Raw genomic sequence first — 25,108 nt, 5'->3', positions numbered from 1 at the left:
CAGAGGGCTTTATCGCCAAAAAGTGCTTTCCCCTTTATGAATGAGCACTTTTGGAAAGATTGAATCCAGCCTTCTATCGGAGTACTTTGAAATCTTTTTTAGGTAGATTATTAAGCGCCTATTAGTCACACTTACATTGAATAAGACACTTTGTAAGAACTTTTGTCTGAAGTCTCTTCTGTCCAAAAAGCAGCATACTTAAATCTGTGCATTCGCAGTTCGTCCGACTCCAGCTCGACACTTGCTCAAATGTTGTATGTTCACAGTGGGACAAGCGGCAATATCATTTGTCACGAAGGGTTGTTCCTTCTACTAGACACAAGAAATCAGGCAATAGACATATTCTGTCCACCAAGTCGTTTTGTGCTGCCAGGTTAATATAGTCCATTTCAGTGTGGTCTGACACTGTATACAAATGCAGCAAATAAATTACGTTTTCCTATTGTATATGTCATATTCTGATTGAATCTGTGGCATCACAATGTATCCCCCTCAATGAAGGATTTCAATGCGTTTCAGCCCACAAGGTGCACCCATCTATATGCAGTCTTCACCAGGACCCCATTATTGACTAATTGCAGATGGCTGCTCCAGCATCTCTATTTTTAATATTCCCTGGACTGATTGTCTGAGTTTGGTCTGTTGTGTCACAAAATATTTTCTGTTGCCCCTGTTGCATATTCATTTTCATGTGGACGTTTATTGTGCATGCCCTGGTCAGGGCTGATGTATAGCCCTTTGATTCCACCGAGTTTCTTACTTCTTAGGCATTGCTGGTTGTCCACGGCCTTTATAAATCATCAGTTCTTCGGATCCCCCTATGAGATCTTGGCAGTGCATCCCTTCAACTTTCATCCGTGCTGCTCATGCGTGGGAATGTTTCCAAAGACCATATGAGCTATGCAAGCACACAACTTCTTCCAGAGCTGCATAGCTTTCCCCAAGGACAATGTCTTGGTGCCAGACCACCTGCCTGTGCCGTCCTGAAAACCGCCTGGCAGCCGCCCCCTTATTGGGTTTGAGCCAGGGAGCCTTTGAGGATATTGGGTATAAGCACAGTTTAGATCAGACCTTGAGACAGCAGCTGTCTGATAACATTCAATAGATCCCATCCGCGCCTACCCCGCGTTGCCTATGGCGCGTTTGTTGATGCTGTTGGCTCAAGCCTGCTGTTCGGCCATCTCGCCGTCCTCCCTTGCTGTCTGTCCGCAGTCATCCATTGGCTTAGCTGTCTCAGCCGTGTTCTCCATCCTCTCTGTCGTGCTAAGCATCCTCACCCCAGAGGTGCCCTTCAGCGCTCTCGCCGGACGCCACATGTCTGAGCACCATCATTAGGAACATACCATAGCGGAGTCAATATTGATCCCAAGATTCAAATATCAAGTCTTGGAGAGGAAGTCAATTTTGCAATCACTGGAGTCTCCAGTTAAGTGTCAGAGCTGGAGCGGGAGTCTTTCTTGAGGTGTCTGACATTTAGGTGGGCTGCTAAATGCCAGGCCAGTAGCTGGGATACAAGTCCAATATTAGTCCTTCTAGGTTCTGTTATCCGTTCTCTGGTGAAAATCTTATTTCTGGTGGGAAGACTGCCTGGCGTGCAGGGGGGAGCGCTGACTGCATGTGGTACCTGAAAAAGATAGCCTGACTTCGAAAAAACAGAAAGTCCTAAAGGTTTTCCATCACCCCCACTGGGAGAGAAGAAAAAGTGCCCATCTGAGAACTGCCCTGCCAAAGGGTAACCAGGTTCAACCTGAATCCTGGAGCATCCCGCGCTAAGTGCCCTGCACAACTCCTTCAACAGGAGGCTTGAGGTCACCTCTCACATGGAGATTACTTCCAGGTACTGTCTGTGTGCTTAACCACATGCCAACGCACACACACCCACACACCACTACCACCCTCCCCACATCTGCCAGTTGCCACCGTTGATTAATTTGCAGGCGAAACGTGCCAGGTCCAGCTTTTTTTTAGAAGCCCACTGCCCACATCACTCCTGGATTACCCGGGTTACCAAATACCACCCCCTCGTGCCTCCTCCGTCCAGCACTCTGCACTTCTTGTCTCTGTCTTGCACGTTTTTCATCCCTGCTTTCTCCTCTTGTCACCATTTCCCTTCATGTATTTCCTCACTCTATTCCGTTTCTGTTTTTCTTTATTTTGCTGTGGTTCAAAGTCTGAAGATGAAATATAAGTCCCTGTCCCCGTTAGGACCAGGCAGTGTTGACTAAAATGTGCGGCATTACACAGCAAATGATGTGACCTTGTGGGTACATTCTGGGGAGCACTATGTTGCTGTTTTTGTCATTTTAGCGCACATTGACACCGTAAGTGCAAAGGTTTCACCACATTAGTACAAGTGAAGCCCCTGACAGCAGCAGTCAGCAGCTAAGGCTCACCTGGTAACCTCACGTGCGGCTTATTGTGAGTAACTTTTGGTCCGGTTGAGCTACAAGCAATTTCTTGTTGAAATCTGCAAATCAGGCCGCAAATGGTGGATTATGTGGCGGAAGTGGTAAATACTTATGCAAAAAATATCCCTGCTGCACAATCCTGTGGTTCCCATTACCATGCCTATTATAAACGCAACTGCAAGCAACGAAAAGCAACGAGCGGAGATACCATGTCTCTGCCTTAATCCTGCTGTGCAGTGCTTAATTTGTGCTTGTTATTTCCGGTGCGGAGCACTAGCCCTTATTCCGTACCAGCGCTTATTCTTCTGCCTCAAGCATTTGCTGCGAGCAAAAGACACATATGGGAAAGACGGAGGAAGAGAAAAAAGAAAAAGCGTCACAATGGGAGAAAGCAGAAAGCTGCAAGAGTGAGCTGAAGGGGCAGGGAGTGGCTGTAAATGGATTAAAGATGGCTTCAGGATTACGCTGCCTCAGGACTCCGTGTTTGCACATTTAAATGCAGGAACCACGTGTTTAAGAGGAGGACTTTGGGCACCGGCATGTTTTTTTATTTACAAATTAAGCACTGCTACAAAGTACCGTCCCACGAGTTTCTCGATGTCTGACACACAGTAACTCTTCTGAGATTTCTAACTTTCCTGCCGTCTTCACAGCTCTCCCCGACCAGTGCACCCACAGTAGAGCTCATAGTTACACACAGCCTTCCTCTCCCACCTGGGAGGATGTGTTAAGTGTTATTCACCTGAAACAGTTGGTTAAAGTCCTTGAAAAGTTTTACAATTTCGCAAATGTTACAAAATTGTTTGCTGCTTTGATTTGCAAATCGTGACGTATGCATCTCATGTGACGGTACCACTAAGCCTCGTGTGTCTGAACCACTCTTCCTCATGTGGCTGCACTACTCTGCCTCATGTGATGTACCTTCTGTCTCATGTGACGGTACCACTCTGCCTCATGTGACAGTACTACTCTGTCTCATGTGACGATACTACTCTGTTTCATGTGACTGTCCGACTCTGCCTCGTGTGACTGTAACACTCTCCTCATGTGACAGTACCACTCTGCCTCATGTGACGGTACCGCTGTCTCGCTTGTGAGCGCTTGTGAGCCTTTGTCTCAATTTACTGTACAACTCTCTCATGTGACTGTACTACTCAGTCTCATGTGAAGGTACTACTCTGTCCCTGGTAATGGTACAACTCTCTCATGTGACTGTACCACTCTGCCTCATGTGACAGTACTACTCTGTTTCATGTGACGGTACCACTCTGCATCATGTGAGGGTACCATTCTATCTCATGTGACTGTACCACTCTGTCTTATGTGACAGTACTACACTGTCTCATGTGACGATGATACTCTCATGTGACTGTACAACTCTACCTCATGTGGTTGTATCACTCTATCTCATGTGACTGTACCACTCTTCCTCATGTAACGGTACTACTCTGTCTCATGTGACTGTACGACTCTGCCTCATGTGACTGTAACACTCTGCCTCATGTGGCTGTACTGCTCTGTCTCATGTGGTACCACTCTGCCTCATGTGACTGTACCACTGCCTCATGTGACGGTATCACTCCGCCTCATGTGGCTGTACCACTCTGCCTCATGTGACGGTACCACTGCCTCATGTGGCGGTACCACTCCGCCTCATGTGGCTGTACCACTCCGCCTCATGTGGCTGTACCACTCTGCCTCATGTGATGGTATTGTTCTGTCTCATGTGACGGTACCACTCTGCCTCATGTGGCTGTACCACTCTGCCTCATGTGACAGTACTACACTGTCTCATGTGACAATGATACTCTTTCATGTGACTGTACAACTCTACCTCATGTGGTTGTATCAGTCTATCTCATGTGACTGTACCACTCTGCCTCATGTAATGGTACTACTCTGTCTCATGTGACTGTACGACTCTGCCTCATGTGACTGTAACACTCTGCCTCATGTGACGGTATTGCTCTGTCTCATGTGGTACCACTCTGCCTCATGTGACGGTACCACTGCCTCATGTGACGGTACCACTCTGCCTCATGTGGCTGTACCGCTCTGCCTCATGTGGCTGTACCGCTCTGCCTCATGTGACGGTGCCACCCTGCCTCATGTGGCGGTACCACTGCCTCATGTGGCGGTACCACTCCGCCTCATGTGGCTGTACCACTCCGCCTCATGTGGCTGTACCACTCTGCCTCATGTGGCTGTACCACTCTGCCTCATGTGATGGTATTGTTCTGTCTCATGTGATGGTACCGCTCTGCCTCATGTGGCTGTACCGCTCTGCCTCATGTGACGGTACCACCCTGCCTCATGTGACGGTACCACTCTGCATCATGTGACGGTACTACTCTGTCTCGTGACGATACTGCTCTGTTTCATGTGACTGTACGACTCTACCTCATGTGGTTGTATCACTCTGCCTCATGTGACGGTACCACTCCGCCTCATGTGACGGTACCACTCCGCCTCATGTGGCTGTACCACTCTGCCTCATGTGACAGTACTACACTGTCTCATGTGACAATGATACTCTTTTATGTGACTGTACAACTCTACCTCATGTGGTTGTATCACTCTATCTCATGTGACTGTACCACTCTGCCTCATGTAATGGCACTACTCTGTCTCATGTGACTGTACTACTCTGCCTCATGTGACTGTAACACTCTGCCTCATGTGACGGTATTGCTCTGTCTCATGTGGTACCACTCTGCCTCATGTGACGGTACCACTGCCTCATGTGACAGTACCACTCTGCCTCATGTGGCTGTACTGCTCTGCCTCATGTGATGGTACCACCCTGCCTCATGTGACGGTACCACTGCCTCATGTGGTGGTACTACTCCACCTCATGTTGCTGTACCACTCTGCCTTATGTGATGGTATTGTTCTGTCTCATGTGACGGTACCACTCTGCCTCATGTGGCTGTACCGCTCTGCCTCATGTGACGGTACCACTCTGCATCATGTGACGGTACTACTCTGTCTCGCTTGTGAGCCTTCGCTTTCCCCGCATCAGCCGTATACACGAGGGTGTTGGGGTTACCGCCACTTGGGCTCTCCCGGAGCACCTTTACTGGTACGGGGCAGCCTCCAGTGTGGCAATGTCAGTCTGCACCGCTCGGCCACCCTGCTCTCAGGTCAGCGCACCAGCCTTGGGCCTGGACTCTAAAGCTTTAATGTACAAGCAGGCTCTATAGAAACAGCACAATACATCCCTAGATGTGCACCTGCTGCAAAGCATACTTTACAGAACTTCTCGGAATTTAAGCTATAATTTCTACATTATCCACTGAAAGAGGACAAGAGCGGCCCTGGCTCCCTGCTGTGTAATGTATGTATTTTACAAAAGCTTTGCGAGCCAGGCCGCATGGTACATGCCGCCCTGTACTGGACGGCTTATCGCGCAGTACACAATTTTCACCTAGCAGACCTCTAAGTATTGTTCATCACTTATCTTTTGAGAGTCTTACATTTCATTTTCAAACTCTCCGTACAAAGTGGGCTGCTAAGTTTGGCCAGAGGTGGAAGGTGTGCACTGCTGAGTGTGTTTTTTCAGCTGGAAGTCTTGCAGTGAACTGTAAAACCTGTGCTTGACATTGCTATAGATTGTATGTTACGAATTGTGAATTGGTACCTTTACAGTCCAGTCATAACCTGTGGATAGATACGTGCCCAAAACACTTTACCGATTCTTTATTGGAAAAAAATAACCAGTCTTTCACTTGGGTAAAAGATTTTCAGAGCCCTACTGAAAAGCAGATGCATTCTGGGACATGAAACAGGTACTAGACCTAAGGAGCTTGAGTGATGGTTATCATGGTAGGTTAGACTAGACTACAAGCTCCATCTCCCAAAATCCACTCTTCCTCCACCCATTGAGCTAAAAGAAATGTATAGTGGGGCGAGGAGGAGATGACCCCCACACTCACGAGGCACTGCCCCTTGGCAGCCTTCCCTTGGGCTCTGTGCATTAAGATTCACTTAAGAAAATACTCAGGGACCCACCAGGCTTATTGGACATCTTAGTGCCATCTTTCCGACTGGTAGTGCACTGCCTAAGGCGCCTCTACACCATCCGCCTACAAAGTGCTCTGAGCGGCAGAAAGGCAGTCCTGGGTGCCAAGGTGAACCTTGTGCCTTGAGTAACAACCACCACCACTCCTGGCTTCTTAGCTGACCTCAGTTTGCCCGGTGACATTGGTCTATGGACTCATAGGCCACACACTCTCAATACTAAAATCAAAACCAGGAGTTCAAACATTAAACTGTTGTTAGCCAGAAAGCCAAGAGGGAGAAGTTGTCACATGTGACATTGGGCCACTCAGCAGCCAAGGGCCATGCAAGGGCTTAGCAAACTCAATTAATGAATTAACATGGGACATGGCTGGAGAACGCCATACATTGGCTCTTCAAGAAGTTATAATGGAGCAGCCATCTTAGAACTGGATTTAAAGAGTGACACGATGGACTGACCAAATTGAACAAAGTCTTGTAAATTTTCATGGCGGTACTGCCGGTGTGCAGGGACATCTGGTCAATGATACTCAAAAGTCATTGGAAATCCTCACCTAGAAATGATGGTGTCCTGCGATTGGGATGGAGCTGTGAAGTACAGAAACGCGTTCTTTGCTCTGCCAATGTTATTCTGCGTCTAAGGACGGCTCTTCACTTACAGTAGGCGGCAGTTTCATCCCCATTTAGATCGTTCAATCCAGGTAGTGCGAGGTGATCCATCCTGAGGAGAGAAAATCAATCTCAGCAAATGTAATTAGAAACTCTCGCCTCCAAAAAGGCCCCGGCAAACAGAAAGAGCGAGGAAGGCTCGGGGCATGCGGCCTTCGCCTCTTAGATTGTGATTACCTTACAACATGGAATACGGGTTCCGGGCTATAAGTAGGAAATCTCTGGTCTGCAGAAAACCACCCTCGAAGAGAATGAACATGTCTGGTCAATTTATACCTCACATTAAAATCCACCGTATGATGAAGGAGCTCTGAGGGCTTCAGGCTGCTACCTCCACCTGAAGGTGAAGACCTCAGATATCACGAGGAAGGAGCTTGTCTTCTGGGAGTGTCCCTGGCCTCCCGAATCTCCAAGAGAGTATGTGTGGCCAGTTCCCACCTCACATTAATAAACATGGCATAGGAATGGAACGCAAAGGGCTTTAGGTTGCACCCTTCATCTAGAAGATGAGGATTCTCTGAGCTCACGATGAGGTAATTGCTTTTCAAAGAGTGCCTGTGGCTAGCAGACGACTACCCTTCATGAGAGTGAGTATGTGCGAGATCACATTGTACTTTGCAGTAAAGGACCCTGACATTGGGAGGGAGCGAGGCGGTTTTGAGGGGCTCAGCCTTTACCTTTTGAAATGTGGTGGTCTTAGAGGACATGATGGAGGAGCTAGGCTCCAAACAATGTCTCTGGCCTGCAGACAAGCACCCTTTCAAAGTGTGTGTAGATGTGGTGAATGTACACCTCTCAGTAAAAGCTACAACGTGAGGGAGAGAACTCTGGGTATAAAGCCTTCCCTCTGGTGATCCCGATGAAGGTCACATTGCAGGAGCTGTGCTCCAGGTAGGGTCTCTGCAGAAAACCACTGTGCAGGACAGCTGGCGTCTGTGTTTAAATTGACGTAGACACAATTTCCACTCGGTGGGAAATTCTGTATGTGGAAATGTGAAGCAAATGTGCATTTGTCATGTAACCATAGGGAAGATCCTTTCCACAGAGCCCTTGTAAATATTGGGGCGTTCCCTGCTCATTCTTACCTTGGGGACACACTTACTCCTGCCGTGACCTACAGCACATTTGCATGTGTTTCAAGAGTGAGAAACTACATTCAAGAGGTATGTGAATACACATTAACTTACAGATGTTTGGGTGTTCAGTTATTTTGCAACGTGGCACACCCGCACAAAGACCGCAAGACAGGACCGGGCCAGAGAACTACTGAATATTGCGATACCTGTATTCGAAAGGTGAACAGAAATGCTTTGTGATGTATCAAGGCGGCTGGAGATGCAGGAGTTACTCCATAAGAAACACCTTTGTAACGGAGCCTGTAACATGCACGGTGGGTCCAGGGACCCTTCCAAGCAGGTCGGCGTATCACTTCATGTTTTGCACGTTTTGCGCCATTACCCGCTTGCAACTCGATTTTCGGAGACATAACAGAAGGAGGACATCCTCAACTACACTCGCTGGTAATTCCTCTGTTCCTGATTGAATCGGATAGTTCAATCCACAGTGAAAGCCGTTGAGCATGAGAGCGCCCCCTTAAGGCCTGAAAAGGGCATGTGAGAAAATTGACCCATCACTGAAGCTGCTGTGCAAGTCTGTTTGAAATGTTCTTGCTCTTTTCGGATAAATTCTCCTGCGCTTTGCTTCTACTTACGAGGAGCACTGGAGGAAGTGAACCTGCACCAAAGGCCAGGCCCTGTCCTCCTCTCTGACAGGTGCCAGGGGACCCCCTGTTTGTGATTGGGGCACAGACAGGTTTATTCTGCTACAGCTGTGGTCACTCAGAAGGGTCCCGCATGTCACCTCAACCGGAACAAGGCCTGCTGACCCCTTTCATAGGATTGTTCTTGTGATCAGGATGATTAGAAGGGTCCAGCAGCCAGCGAGGCGGGCGGTCAGCAGAGACGGCGAAAAGATGTGCGCGCGTTCTACGGATAGAACTGATCGTTTTAGCATTTCCGCTACAGATGTTTTTATGTGTGATGGCTGATGCATTGTGCTTGGACCGTGCCAAATCCAACTTACCTGCTAAGGGTCACTCAGGCCTATATGTGGATGCCCACCTAAGTCCCATCGTTTGACTATAAATAGACTTGTCTCATTATTTCAAAATTCAACACTATATCTTTGTCCATTGACTCGGGCACTGCTGGATGCTAATGTCTATTACAGTGACAGGTAAGGTGAGGTTGCCTTCAACCGCAGTCGTGCATGTCCTCAGGAATGTTGCTTGATGTTCTGTCGTCTTAGTTCGTTTTGGCTATAGCTTCTCCATGGCTACTTGACTTGATGTGGCGGCATCATTTGGACTCACACCTGGCTTTGGTGCTACATCATCACCAAGACACGTGGTAATGCCAGGCCTCATCACTATGTTATTCATCATGGCTAATGCACTGCGGCTCCCATGAATGTCTACTTTACTATCATCCCTCTTGTCACACACAGTTAAATTGAAGGTGATCTTATTCCCTGTTTCACCAGCTTCTACTCTGCCATCCCTGTGTAACATCCATAGTTATGGTTTCCCTGGATCATTCAGTGATGTCCTCTAGTGTTCATACATTCCTAGATCACTACATGATCTGAAGACAGCCACACAAAAGATTATGAGGTCCAGGCATAAACTTCTCCATCCTTTGAATTGGATCGCTGACTTCTGAATGAATAAGATGTCCCTCCCTTTTCTGGCACTTCGTAGAGTTTAATGTAATTTCGGGCTGATCCCAAATGTTATGGCAGGGTTTGGTTGCACCTGTCCATGGCGGTATCGTGGCGCTCATTGGTAGTGATCCTAGAAGATTGAACCTTATTATTTTCTGCACAATTAATAAACTGATGACGGCCTTTGACAACTTTGTCAGGTTGTCATATATCTGTGTCTTTCTCTATATTTGTGCCCATAATAGAAGTGAATTGATGATGACCGGGATTCGTAGCGTGGGTGCGTCACCTGACAGCAGCCCTTGACAATGCCAACACATTCCTAAGTGAGCAGGCATCTCAAACTTGCGGTCACTTGAAGGTGTTCCCAGAAAGAGGCCGGGTTACTCTTTCACTTTCATTGTGCGCCAAACAAAACGTTGCCAGTTTCTTGTGTATCCATTGATTTGTAGATACTTTTTGAGCAGTTGTGACTTTGGTGTGTCTAGCATTGGTTCAGGATGAGCAGAGCCAATCCAGATCTCTGGTTTCAATTCATTTGTTCCGCAGGCTGCCTTGCTCTTGGTTTGGTGATGCTGATCTTCGACCAGGTACTGGTGAATGGCTTGGCTTTGTGGTTTCTCCACCTCCTGGTGGTCCTGGTTGATGGGACCATGTTGGTTTATGCGAAAGAGGCCATGGAAGATGCGGCCATGTTATCATGTGGTCATTAGTTTATGTATTGTTTTCTCTTAAGAAGGAGGTGCTTAAAAGTGAAGTTAAGGTTCTAGTGCATACATTTGTGTATATTCTCTTTTTCAGGCAAGAGAGTCCCTAGAAGATGTGGTCCATGTTCTTGTGTGTGCATTTGTGTGTATTTTCTCCTGCAATGGAATTTGTCATATATGGATTTGTGTCTATACTGAGTTTTACCCAAAGATGGTGTTAGAAGGTGTGGCCAGCTTCTCATGTATACATGTATGTCAGTTTTTATTGCAGAAACCTGTGTTCAATCCACAGGTTTGAATTGATTCTGCCTTTTTCATCCATCTGAGGTTGATAAAACTAATGCCATTAAGTGGACTCATGGCAACATATTAGCACTTTCCGTGTTAGTGCTGTATACCAGATTGTGCACACTAAAGTTAAATACAGTAGTCAATGGAAAATAACATTGTCTGCTTTAAAAAAGTACTGTTTCTATGCATGGTTTACCTGTTGGGAGCAAAACAATTTCCGAAACAATCAAATTAATTAACTCTTTGGCAGCAGTCGACATTCCGCCAATCAGTCCAGTCATTTGCCTTACACATTCTATTTTATGGATACTGGTTTAAATGTGTATGTAGCTGTGTCTGTAACTCTTTCATAATGTGCATGTTCAGAGTTATCATAGATTATCTAGCAATTCTTCTAGTGTTACCACAAATGGTGGTAGTGCTGCACGCATTAAAAAAAATTATTGTAACAATCGGGTGCTAAACACCTTCCCATTTGGGCCACATATAACACATTTGAAAGAAACACCATCAGACAACCAACTGATTGCCTTTTGCTTACAAAAGCATGTACAGAACATTAGTCTTTTAATGATTTTGCATAATCGAGGCCAAAATGAGAAGGTGTTTACCATTCCATTGTTATAAGACTTCAGGAGTGTGTGGGAAAGAGGGTTTACCTATTGGTGTTGGAATGCTATGAAACGCTGTCCAAAGTTACTATTACGGGTCTTAAGCCCCCGCCCTCAGTTCCGAATAAACCTAAAATAACTGTCAACACAAAATACACAAAGTTTTGATATGGGTTCTGTAGAGGTTCTGGAATTTTGCCTACTCACCAGTTTTGCATACTTTCATTTTTGTATCCACCTAATTCGGCTCAATATAAATTACATACTTCTAGGGGTTCTTGGAATATCTAATAACTTGTTGGACAGAGCTGCACACATTCGAACACCTCTGATCTTTTTTGCCAGTTTTGGTTACCATTGATCAAGAGGGGGCCTCACTTAAACTCTCTAAAGATGAGTTATGTCATTAGAAGTGTAGACTAATCTAGACATTGGCATGAAGAGACAACTTAGATCAGCAGAGTACATTTTGTGGTTTGTTGCAAATATGTGCAGATGCAGTCTTTTTTTGCAATTTAGAGAAAAAAGAGAGAGGCTTGAAAGGGGAAAAGCACCATTATCTGTATCATAATATTTGTAAATTGGTTAAAGAATCTCAAATTCAAACCAAAAAAAAATGGCTCATGTGCTGTATTTTACAATTTGAGGATCGTCATGTACAGTTAGAGAACTATAAAGGGCTCGGATTGGTGGGAAAGAAATAAAATATTTCGCTCCAGGTTCCTTTACTTGGTGAAGAAATCACCAAACTAGAGCGGATAATGTCTTAAAAAACATATTATCACGAGCCACATGGAGGCAAGGTGGCCGACATCGATTGTAGGGAGGATCAGAGCAAGCTGGAAAATGTATTCGTTCTTCAAAAAATCAGGAGACGGTACTAGTTTTGAGACTATGTCAGCCCAAATTCGAAAACCAGGTCTGCGAAATTTAGGGAGACCAGAAGTGCCTGTACATGATTTTGTTGACTTGAGATGACTCACAAAACAAAAGTTACGATTTGCAAATCAAGCAAAGTAATGTTGTCCAATAGTTCATACGATCTGCAAATTAAAAGAAGTTGGCAAAGTTTAACAACAGAACTGCAGACAATAAATGATAAAACTTACTTTAAACAAACTATATATTTAAGTTACACTGTAAACAGAAAAAAAAACCTGAAGCTGCCCCATCTTAGACACCACTGGAACCCTAATTCCCCAATGGTCAAGTCATTTTGCAGACAACCATATCTATTGGTGTTAAGAGGGCGGTGGTGTTTACTGCTGTTTCTAGTCAAATTCAGAGATTTGTAGCGTTTACCAAGTAACTTTTTATGTGGGTTTTTTCAGTGTTAAAGTGCATAGTTTATGCCGGTGGTTGCGGGTGGTGGGCACCAACACTCCTTTTTGGGGCTCTTACTTATTTTCGACCTCAGACTTTGACTCAAAGCAAGAGTGAGAGAGACAGAAAAAGGATGAAGAAAATGGAAGAAAAAATAAGAAATCAGTGACACATGGAGGACATAGGGATGACAAAGTGCCCGCAGAGACAGATCAAGAAGAGCCATGAGGTGGAATCGAGACCTTGCCGTTGGGTATCCTCCATCCCAGGGGCTCAGTAGTGCCAGCCGCAGACACGTAAGAACAACTTTGGGCCCTTGCACATGTTTTTATTGATATATTTCACAAATTACGTACAGTGCCACACTACCACGCTGCTTGAAGTGCTGCTGGAGAGGTTCAGCCAGGCCTGGCATTTACCTAATCAATTAATCTTCTGCTCAGCCCAGAGCTCCGAGGGCTCGATCAATGTCTTTCCTTGCAAACAAAAGTTTGTATTGATTGGATAACTCTGTGTGCACTTTAAAATTAGACACTCTGCCCAAATAACCATGGCGACTAATTTAATTAGCTTTATTAAGGTAATTCGCTTGAACATTTGAAATAGGCTTTCATACGTGGTTCCACAGTGATGAGCTGAGCGAGGTGCAATGAGGCTGTTGAGGGATGAAGTCTTGTGCTGGGTGGAGTTGCAGTGCTGAGATGGTCTTTAATGCAAGCAAGGAAAGTGGCTCCTGGCCCCTCCATTGGGGAGTAAAAGACGGCCGTACTCTGGGTGCAGTGGGCATTCACACCACTGGGTCTCACTACCTTTCCAGCTGCTACAGCATTTATAGCGCCGCTTCTGCTCACTAGCATCCATAGCTCCGCGCCTGCTTCCGCTAGCATTCATACCTCCGCCCCTTCTTCCACTAGCATTCATAACTCCGCCCCTGCTTCCGCTAGCATTTATACCTCTGCTTCCACTAGCATCCATACCTCCGCCCCTGCTTCCGCTAGCGTCCATAGCTCCACCCCTTCTTCCACTAGCGTCCATACCTCCGCCCCTGCTTCCGCTAGCGTCCATACCTCCGCCCCTTCTTCCACTAGCGTCCATACCTCCGCCCCTGCTTCCGCTAGCATTCATAACTCCGCCCATGCTTCCGCTAGCATTCATAACTCCGCCCCTGCTTAGGCTAGTATTCATAACTCCGCCCATGCTTCCGCTAGCATTCATAACTCCGCCCCTGCTTCCGCTAGCATTCATACCTCCGCCCCTGCTTCCGCTAGCATTCATACCTCCGCCCCTGCTTCCACTAGCATTCATACCTCCGCCCCTGCTTCCGCTAGCCCCTGCTTCCGCTAGCATTCATACCTCCGCCCCTGCTTCCGCTAGCATTCATACCTCCGCCCCTGCTTCCGCTAGCGTCCATACCTCCGCCCCTGCTACCGCTAGCGTCCATAGCTCCGCCCATGCATTCCCTCCAGGTATTGGCTGTTGTTTATTCTGCAGCCTCTGCTTTATTTTGTGGATGTTTCAAGGCGCACGCAGCACATGTGAGTTTAGAGCTGAGGATGATTAATACAGCAAATAGGTTATCTTTGTAAATAAACAGGCTGGTTGTCTTGGGTGCGCTGAGTGTGTTGCTGAATTTCAACTCCAGTTATTGGTTTTGGTTACAGAGTAGAAGCCCTAAGATCAAGAGGGAGAAAAGGGTATAGGCGAAGAGTTATTCCGCATCACTCTCTAATGAGTCAAATATACAATTGATATTTCTTGCAATATGTTTTTGCACTTTTTGGCACAATTGTAGATCATTTTATATTATAGAATGATTGCACACAATGTGGGGAGCTGTTTCAACACACAGAGGCCGTCTACAGTGTGGGTCCAGCATTGTTTTGCAGCAAGTTTGTGGGCGTTGAGTCACGTTTGACACATCATGTGATCCCGATACGCAACTCATTTATGCACAGTTTGCAATACTCCTTCCACAACAAGAGCTCCTGCTACAGTAAGGCGATTGTAGCCAACTGCCTTACAGTGCCATAGTAAACGGCCACAAGAGGGTGCCAGATTGCAACAAATTCACCCTCAAATATTCTTATTGTGAGGGGGGGATATGAAGCATCTATTTTTTTATCTGTGGTTCGGAAATCTTGGTGATGGAGAAAGCCATACGGAAAAGGTTTCCTTAAAGCCTTCTCTGTCGCTTGGAGTTATGTCTGCGGTTTAGCAAATACTGAAGATATAGCTCTGAAAGACTCTTCTATAAGAGATGCTCGTAATAACAACAGACGATGCTCAGATACCGGTTCCTTTACATGTCATGTCTCCAGACAGCAGTCTGAGCCCTCACTGGAAAAGGACATTCTGTTTTCATTGCTGCTTATGTGCTGCAATAGCCCTGAGATTCACTTAGGGCCATATGTACGAACACATTTTCCCATTGACACAGAATGGGAAAAACCCTTTGCTACATCTGGCCCTAAATGTTTTATGCAGGTCATTCCTTGTTCTTCTTTCAGTAGTGCTGCCCCCAGGTAGGGGTTGTAAAGCACCGGTTATGTACCAGGCAAAATGGTTAATACACGGTTCTCTTAGAGGAACTGGTAAATGTAACAAGACAAGTGTGGCTGCAGTGAACAGCTGGGAGTCAATTAGGGGTGGTCATCGGTCGCAGATTTCACGCTCGGCTTGCTCTTTACTGTCAGTTTTTTCTGCAATCATGGTTCTAAGCTGTTTTTTTTTTCTTGTTGCAAGGCCCTGCTCTTTCAGTTGCCTCTAGACCGGTGCTCAAGGCCTTGCAAAAGGGCAGACCGTGTAATATCTTCCGAGTGAAAGATTACATAATGTCACTTCCGCCACCTGTGAGATTTTGGGTAATCGACGTTGTGGACAAAATCATAGTATTGCACTGTGTGAAGTGACTGAATCATACCTGTAACAAACATTTCACGTTTTTGTACGAGCATTCTCTTGCAATAAAGAATGTAGAGGGTTTTCCAGCCAAATAAAAGTAACTCCTAATTAATTTTTGGTTTAAAAAAGGCAGAATTCAATCTGCTGTTCTTCGTTCATAGAATTTTTTTTTTCTTCAAATTGTGCTCTTTCAGTTGTTTTAAAGGTCATTTAAAGATCATTGCAAACTTGAAAACCTACAAAACCTTGTTGGGTACATGTGTGTATGGGAAATTCTGCAGTTTCATGCATCACTACTGCGAATACTGTGTGAAGCAGAAGTATTCTATTCATAGAGGCGTTAGGCATAGCCTTATGGGATTATCTGTGCCCTATTAGACCTTATAGGGGATTGGAGTTGGGGGAGCAGTTGGATTAGGGGGTGTGCTGGCTCTATACTATACAGTCTGGTTCGTATTTGTGGTGGGGGGCAAGTCCCAAAAGGTGTGCTTTGTGGTTGTGCTTAGTGTCGCGAGAATGGAGGGTGCAGTGCGCGTGCAGTCTGAGTTTGTACCATGTTCCCACGACCATTCAACCCTTCTCATTGCTTTGGATGATGGGAAGTACAGGACACACCGTCTTCCCCTGAGGTACTTCAGGGGGTCTTCTAGGCTATGATTGAGGGTGAAACAAGTTTTGAAACTGTCTCTTGACTTTTGACGCACTCAGTACAGTTATATCGGATATACATTGGTGAACGTAAACGCCTGGTTGTACGGCGGTTCAGAGATGACAAAACGCGTAGACCCTGGAGATGTGTGTATCATGTCCTAAGAGAAGATCCGGGAGTCAGTGTGGACTCTTCCTCACCCACCGCCATCTAAACTTGTATCTTCTTATCGTCCTCCATCTTGGCATTGAACCCAAACAAGTGCTAGTCACCCAAGAAAGAGCCTTTATACATCCTGTGATGGAAGGTCAGAGCATATCCTGGGTTGAAAGGAGGTAACTCGTGTATCAGACCTTCTAAGTGCTTTTGCTTAGGGAGGAGGCACATCGTTGTGGAACAGGCCCTAGGTAGTTAAGGAGTCTTGTTGTATTCTTTATGCATCTCTGACCTGCAGTACCGAGTTGGGTTTTTTCCCTCTGCACTGTCCACCTCCTGGGTGTGTGTTGAACCTCAGTGAGATGGAAGGAACTGACGGCAATCCCTCTCTTGGACTGCATAGCATGCAGCAGTACTTAAGGTAAAGCACAGAGGGGTTCTGTATGTAACGGGGGCTGTATGGCTGTAATCGCGCACGGATGCCACAGTATGTCCTCAACTAGGTATGGTGGTCTGCTCATCGGGTTGGGGTGGGAGGTGAGGGTTCACCAGTGTATCTTCAGTTGGGACGTTGGCTTTCTGATGGATGCTGTGGTGTGTTTTTCACACGGGTGAGGCAGCGTATCTTGATCTGTTCATACAGATGCCGCAATGTATCTTTCGGTGGGGGTGGGGGCAGGGGCGAAACGTAGACCCCTGCACCTTCTGTGGGGGTGGTGGAGACCCTTCAGGTAGCCGCCAAGCCTTCAGGTACCCCAATTCACCCCAGTGAATATTTGGGAACTATGGGTGACCCAGGGGCCCCTCATCACATTCTGCTGGGCCCCCCATTATTTAGCTTTACGCCACCTGATGGTGGTATGCTCATGGAGAGATACAGCTACATTTTTTGTGGAATACCTTGAAGTGGAGATGCTGATCTGCTCACGCGGCTGCCGCAGTGTATCTTCTACTAGAGATGTGGCCCTTCTCACAGAGCTCCTGCAGAGTATCTTCAGTGGTTGAATTTGGCCTGCTCGCGACCAGGAGGACCGTCATCACCTTAGCAAAGTCTTTCTCTTTGCTGGATGGAATCCGTAGCCGTCCGCTGTTTGACATCAAGGGGATCACGGCTTCAAAACTCTTGCTCAACTAATAGCTTTTATTCAGAGGAAGGTCTCCTCCATTAATGAGCACATGAATTAAGCTAGTAGAGAGCACTAATACTCCAAATGCCAAGGTGGCACTTAGAGAGTACGCCAATGGGAGGAGGATATTAATTTCACTGAAACAGCCAGGTCTTAAATTTTTTTCAAAAAGGGAATAAAGAAGACCTGCTCCTGACCATCTTGCTAGAAGATGTAGGAAGAAGAGAAATACTTTTCCTGACCATACGGACACCAGAAGCATGTTGCACAAACTTTATTGACTTTGGAAGTGGAAAAAAGGTGATGATCCAAAGGGACACTATGGGCCTGATTACAACTTTGGAGGACGGTGTTAAACCGTCCCAAAAGTGACGGATATACCACCTACCGTATTACGAGTTCCATAGGATATAATGGACTCGTAATACGGTAGGTGGTATATCCGCCACTTTTGGGACGGTTTAACACCGTCCTCCAAAGTTGTAATCAGGCCCTATATTTTTTTGGAGGAAGCTGAGGTTGAATTGGGGCCCAATTCAGAAGAAAGTCACGAAAGTGGTGTCAATTGGATTATTTGGGTGTCATCAGCATAAGACAAAATCTTAAAGCCAAAAGATCTTACCAAGATCCTAGCAAGGGAGGCAGAGGGGTTTGTAGATATCACGTGAGATATGGGGTAAGAGACACTATGGAACAATGCACAGAATCAGAGTGAAAGACGAATGAAGAGGGAAACTGCAATAGACTTACACGTGCGAGATAACGGAGAATTGAACCCATAACCTTTGCTGGAGTAGGCAGCTATCCAAAAAGTGGCCGAGCCACTGGCCCTCCAGAAACATTACCTGCCAGAATTAATGTACATGAATGGCGCTTGTTCTAAAACTTAGCAAATCAGGTTTTCCTAACCCATGTATAGTGTGCATGCAGGAAATGTTTCCACACAATCACAAATCTGTAGCGATAGGTGGAATACATCAATAGTACAATTTAGTTTCTGCATGGAGGTGCCCAGTGTGCAGACCCGGAGCGTACACCACAACATGCTACAGCCAATCACCTTCATTCAGTTTTGTAGAACTCCAAAAGGGTCTTTAGGTCCTGTTTCGCTGGCACATAGGAACGATCATTTTTGAGCATCTCTTTATCACCATTGCTTCTTACCGCTTAAATTCTCTCATCCTATTGGGTCATGCTGCAATGGTGCACCCTGCTGATGCCGGCACGGGCGCGGACGCCCTTCCCTCCCGGCTCCCTCTAATGCTAACGTGCCTGCCCCCAGAGGCTCGGGTTCAGGGCTCCACAGCAGTGCCACCTTTCCAAGTGCACCTAATGAGGGCGACGATAATGTGCCACGGACGTGGTGACATTAGAATCCCAACAGCGGGGATCTGGAAAAATAATATTGATTGAGCACTGAAAAGTCAATATTTCCCTTTTTGCAAAGGCACTTTGTCACACCAGGGGACCGCGGGCATGCTGTGTGTGCACTGTGGGGGCTCCGCAAGTCGCTGCGAGTGATGGCGCGATGGGGTTCGCTTCATCACAGGGAGCATTGGTGTACATCCGCGGGGGTGACGTCAAGGTCAAGTCCCATGTGAGACACCCTGGGCCTCAAACGAAGAGGCTTTCTTAGATCTAATGCAGCACTTCATCCACTCATATTCCTATGATTTTTCCAGGAGGAAATAACAATTTCTTCAGCGAAAATGTAGCTTGCCTTAGGTGGCATGGCGACCTGGCAATGTGCAGCAGGCACGTGTGCGTAAAAGTGAAGCTCCCATCTTCACATGTTGCTACCGTCAATCACCACATGAACATTCATAATAATGTTATATGAATGAATGCAGAGGACTCGGGCTACTTCTGAAATGTTTTGTGCTCTGATTGCCCAGGCGTATTGTCCACATTTCAAAACTTAAAAATGGATGCATCACCACAGATTGCAAAAGTATGCATCAATATGTGGATCTGTAATTAGGGAGGAGTTTGGTTTGGTTGGGGAGGCCATGGGAATCCTTCTCTGACAGTCCCAAGCAAGCGCTACATTTTCTGCTGTGAACTTCGGAGGAGTCTAGGCACTTCCCTCTGTCAGACACTAGTACACCCTACTGGTAACTCTGCATACTTTGTTAGCAGTATCCATTGGGGAGATGATCGCATATTGTGTGCTTAAACTAGGAAGTGCCCACCACGTCTACATTAGGTGCACTTACACCCTGGGCCTAGTGACAACAATATTTTTTCTCGTGCGCTTGATGCAAGCCACTATCATGTGATGATTTCCCACCGTTGTTACTTCAAATCTTTATGGAGCCAGTAGTTGGTGCTACTCCGCTTGGAAGTCAGTTATTGGCCGTCTTTGGTTGCAGTTTCTGCCAAGGCCCCTGCAGCCCTTTCTCTTTGGGCTCACAAAGGCAGTAGAGGGAACACAGTGTAAGCTAAAATGTATGAGTTGTGATTACTTTCTGTAGATCCCGTCCCTCTCCTTCTCCCTGGGGCCTCAGCTACAAGTTGAAGGCCTGTGAGGAGGTCAAGGCAAGGAGGACAAGTGCCCCACTGTATGATGTCACAGTTCAAGGTCATGTCAATGAGCTGCTTATGACTAAAAGGCTAGTTATTAGTAAATTTGATGTCTGCAGATCTTTTGAAGTGCAAACCACTGAATGTTGTCTCTGTCGTTTATAAAAACCATTTCTTGGTGTGTGTTTTACCCCATATGGACTGCTACTCATTTTTTTTTAGGTCGGACACCTTATACAACAGTATTACAACAATAAGTGCACACGATCAGAGTGTATATTCCTCAGATAATTCAAAAAGTACAGGATTACATTTTTCCATCAAGGATGGTGATTAGTGTTCTGTCCCCTGCCCTTTTTTGCCTGCTTCCTTCTCCTGTTACCTAAAACCCATTAAGAAAAGGATTTTTACCGAAACGAGAGAATGTGATGTTCCCTAGAACTGTCTGCATTGCTAGTTATTTTGTTTAGTGTTCAAGCACTGAACAAGGACATCAGCACGCCAGGTCCCCAGGTGCTCAAACCTCGCTGAAGTCTAAATTGGATTCAGATTACATTGGACCTTTATTCAACGCGCCTAATCATTAAGAGCGCGCGGAGCGTCTAATGCCCCAATTTAAAGGGTAATGTAGGTGCAGTGTCGCCGTGCTGCAGTGAGCCGCAGGGTCCTGGCTTCTGGTGGGCTCCTCAATCCATTACAACACCGAGCCATGGCTGGCAGCCGACGTCCATCCTGAGAGGACCAGAGTCCTCGCCGGATGTGGAAAGAGGACGGGCTTTGCTCCACGTCGGCTACCTACCTGCTGTCTTCCCCCGAAACTGGCTCCACGTTTACTCTGTCGAGTGTTTTTCCTCTACTTGTTACGAGTGCCTGGTGAGCCTTCCTGCCTCAAAAGAGGGGTCACCACCACCAGAAGACTTTCATAAAGCACTGGGCCTCCACTGACTTCATGCTTTGCAAAAAAGTTGTAATTCCTGCATGACCACATTGTGTGCACTGTGCTTCTTAACAGCCTTAGGACTACTGATGACTTACCACTCTTTAAAAGCCTGTGGACCCTTTAGGGATGCAGAACAAATCTACCCCTAACCTGTTGAAAGAGGCCACTATCACTAAATATGTTTTATGTACTTTGCTTAACCTAAAGCTTCACTTCCTTAGTAATCCCAGCATTACTGAGGTCTTTGTGAACCACTGTTCAATGAATGTGGTGCACTTATCTCCCATTGCCTTCTCTGGTGAGCCATGCAGGAGGCTTTTGATAAGCATCTTGATTTTTAGTGCACACAAGTAAATCACAACATTAGCATAAAATACCCAACAACAAAGAATATATTGCATTCCATTTCTTGTGAAAATCCATTCTCTCTTGGGGTTTCTTGGTTGATAAATAAACCACATTCCTCAGAGAATACCTCCACATTCATTAACCGCGAATGGTCATCTAAAACCTAATTCATCCATTTCATCTCCAACCTCCCTAAACCAGTCTTTGAGCCTAAACTTGAGTAGCACATTCACAAAACTCACTCGAGGGCCGGGCGAGACTGAAGATACAGACATTTCCTGGCTGGATGCTCTTTAGAATAAAGGAAAAACCTCGGGCACACATATCCAGTGTGTGTGTGCCACTTCTGGGCAGAACAGTCACTAAAGAAGGGGAAGGCCTTGTCTAGGTAACCTGTAATTTGGAACCACCACCATTCCTAATCCAGACCTCATTGGTCAATAGGGTGTCTTGTACTGTTTCTGGGCTTTAGAGGTAACCTAGAAATCTAGAACTAAGGCAAGGCCTACCTGCCTCTGAGGCTTAACTTTGTGGTTCCAGAACCATGTGGTGGATCCCACCACTCACCACCACCTGGAGTTCTCTCTCGCTCACTCTATCTTTCCCTCTTTCTTGCCTGCTCCTGTCTCTGTTCCTTCCTCCGACCTGTTACATCTTCACGGAATCTGTGCAGTCTTTTCAGGCCAGCCAGTCACAAACAAGGCTTTTTGTTTTAGACTGGCTAATACAAATACTTCCCTCTTCTGGTAGGAAACATGCTTAGAGGCACCTCTCACCTAACTCAGTTCGGGATTGGCAGATTAAGGAATTAATGGGTATACTTTCACATTTTGGTGCATTTAGAGCTCGCCACCGCTGAGAACCTAAAACGATGTATGTCTTAATGAATGCAGAGGTGTATCAGGCACGTGGTCTGTGTGAATCAGTGTGTCACGTGTGCTGGCAGGGACAATCACAGGAAAAAAGCACCCTGTTAGAAGGAACATTTCTTCTACCTGATTGTTTTTAATATTACAGCGCTTAGACTCCCACATTTACAAAAGTACTTTTAAAAGTTGCGCGTTTAATGAAAAGTCTATCTTTTTATGGAGACCCACAAGTTTCAAGCACACCGGTCCGCACTTGTTACCACTGTGGGTTTGTGAGATTGTGTCTGTCTTGTAAGGCCGAGGGCAAAAACTGCACACTTCAGTTCCCAGACGAGGGCAAAACGGAGGCGCACAGAAGAGAAAACAAAGGTTGGGGCTGATACATGTACAGGTGTGATTCGCATTCGCTACATGAGCTGCTCCGAATGATATCAGTAAGATAGCTCAGTGGGTTAAGTTCAGGTAGCCGAAATCTGTGCATTAACAGTCGCCAGCGCTATATTTGTAAATAAAAACCTTCTCAAAGCCCTCTTCTTAAACATGCGGCTGCTGCAATTAAATGTGGGAGCACGGAATACTGAGGAAACGTAATCCTGAAGCCATCTACGGCCTCTTCAATCCATTTACAGCCACTCCCTGCCCCTTCAGGTCCCTATTGCGACTTTCTCCCACTGTGGCGCTTTTTCGTTTTTCTCTTCCTCCGTCTTTCACCTATGTATTTTTTTGCTGTGAGTCTCCAGGGACAGTTTGTTTTGTAGGTTTCACCATTAAAAATTGTTGTTGACTTAAAAACACACTGAAAGAGAAACTTCCTTTCTCTTGGAAGCTGTTAAGAATGTTTCAGCTGCCCGTCTTCGAGGTTCTTGTTCCAACACTCGGATTTCACAGCTCCTTGTGTCTGTACCTAGTCCGCTCTGATAGTGTCAGGTACCCACTTGGGCAAAAGAGTGGGATTTAAAGAAAACGCAGCTGTTAAGGCATGATAATTGAGCTGAAATACAGAGCCAGGGTGTATCAAGCTCAGTAATGCGCAGACATGACATAAGTGTCCAGGATTGGGAAAGTGAATCAAATTAAGACCTGTTTGTGTGAAGAGGGTCTTTGGCCGTCAGAAAGGAATGCGCGAAGGGCCCGTGAAATATCAAACAGGCCGCGCCAAGGACGCGCAGAGGGCAGGCGCTGGGGGAGCCCCCGCGCAATGAGGAGTGACCTGCGTCACTTCCTACACGTGTCATACAGATGTGCGTCAGACCTAGGGCGGATGTGACCTCACAATCATAAACGTCAGTTAAGGGGATCCAGGTGCTTCCCCTACCTCGGACCTTTGTAGACATGGCACCTCTTCTGGTGACCCCTCAGCGGTTTTGAATGCAGCAGCAGAAACACAAAACACTGAGGGGCCAAAAACGCGTTTGCTTTCTGTAGCTAAGCAGTATTTCTTCCCCTTCTAACCCATTATAATCAAACAGGAGGAGAGGCTAAAGGCAGGACAAAGGACCAAAACTCCTTGTGGGGTCAAGGGGGCGGGACGTGCAGGTCAAAGGGTGACTGATGTCATTTCCACTTCCCCTGACCTTTTGGTGAATGGATGTCCATGATCACACATGCGTGCCACTGACAACGAGGACCCTTTGCCTGTGTACACTCATTACCTACATCAGCTGTTTGGTCTAAGCATTCATTTTTAGGAAATAGCTTCTGGCATTGCCCCCCTTGATTGCCCATTGCCTTTTATTCATCCCAGAAGTTATAATATTCCAAATCACGTACATAACAGATAAGGACAGGAAGGCCCTCTGCATCCAATCACCTTCCCGCCACCTCCAACGCTTTAGACTCCATTATGTTTTTTCAATTGATATTGAACCTGTAACACTATTGACCCGTATTCAATGACTGACCTGTCCTTAAGACCAGACCAAGATATGGATGTGGCGTGTTGGCATCGCCAGTGCGAGGATTATGGTAGCCCCGGACAATGGTTTTGAGACTGCCACATCTGCAACCTGCATAATTCAAATTATCATGTGAAGGTTTTTAATATGTGCGTGGGTGCTTCCATTGTACAAAGTTGAGTGGAATAAAACCCCCTATTCCCCAGAAACCCGTGAAAAGCAGAAATAATTTCACTGGTCTATGTGACATGTTTCTTCATCACGCCAACAGCCCTCAAACCACTCTTCAAAGCTTTACCACCACGGTGCCACTAGAGTTATGTGGCAAACGGGGACCAAATTAAGCAGCAGGGTTGCTGCAATATCTGTTACGCATGTTGCATTTGATTTTCTCTGATTTAAAGGCGACTTTGCTCTGGGCTTTGATAGGCTATTCACAATTCGATTTCTCCTTCTTTTCCAGATCCTCAGCTAGGTTTGCAGAATCATTCGCGGTTACGAACGCCTCCGCCACCGATATCGCACTCCCACACCCCGAACCAGCACCATGCGGCCTCTATCAATTCCCTGAACAGGGGCAACTACACACCACGCAGCAACCCCAGCCCAGCGCCCACGGACCATTCACTCTCTGGAGAGCCCCTGGGCAACACGCACGACTCCATCCATGGTCAGGACAACTGGTTGCTCAACAGCAACATCCCACTGGAGACCAGGTAGGCAGGATGAACGTGAGACAATCTGCATCGTGAAAAAGTTGGCATCTTATCACAAATTGCAAAATGTAATTAGATGTTCATGTGCATTAATCAGAACCCCAATGATAGAGGGCAATCTTTACTTTTGTAAGTTAATGTTGTTGGAAATGTATCTACTCAAGGGAAACAAGAGACACACTTGTGAACTTTACTAAATAAAGCGCAATACTGATAGCTGTCACTGTGCATTGG

General features: G+C 46.3%; 1 protein-coding gene across 4 annotated transcripts in view; it reads left to right on the top strand.

Annotated features, from left to right (window-relative positions):
• The window catches only part of TENM4 (teneurin transmembrane protein 4), a 1,476,030-nt gene that overhangs the window by 1,136,297 nt on the left and 314,625 nt on the right, over positions 1–25,108 (top strand). For all 4 annotated transcript variants that reach the window (XM_069203936.1, XM_069203935.1, XM_069203934.1 and 1 more), the window contains one exon: positions 24,622–24,874. In XM_069203936.1, coding sequence (XP_069060037.1) covers positions 24,622–24,874 — 253 coding nt within the window. The remainder of the gene's footprint in view (positions 1–24,621; positions 24,875–25,108) is intronic.

The sequence above is a fragment of the Pleurodeles waltl genome, chromosome 8 (genome assembly GCF_031143425.1).
Source record: "Pleurodeles waltl isolate 20211129_DDA chromosome 8, aPleWal1.hap1.20221129, whole genome shotgun sequence".
Lineage (NCBI taxonomy): Eukaryota > Metazoa > Chordata > Amphibia > Caudata > Salamandridae > Pleurodeles > Pleurodeles waltl.
Note: the sequence above shows the minus strand (reverse complement) of the source record. Positions and strands in the feature narration are given on the sequence as shown.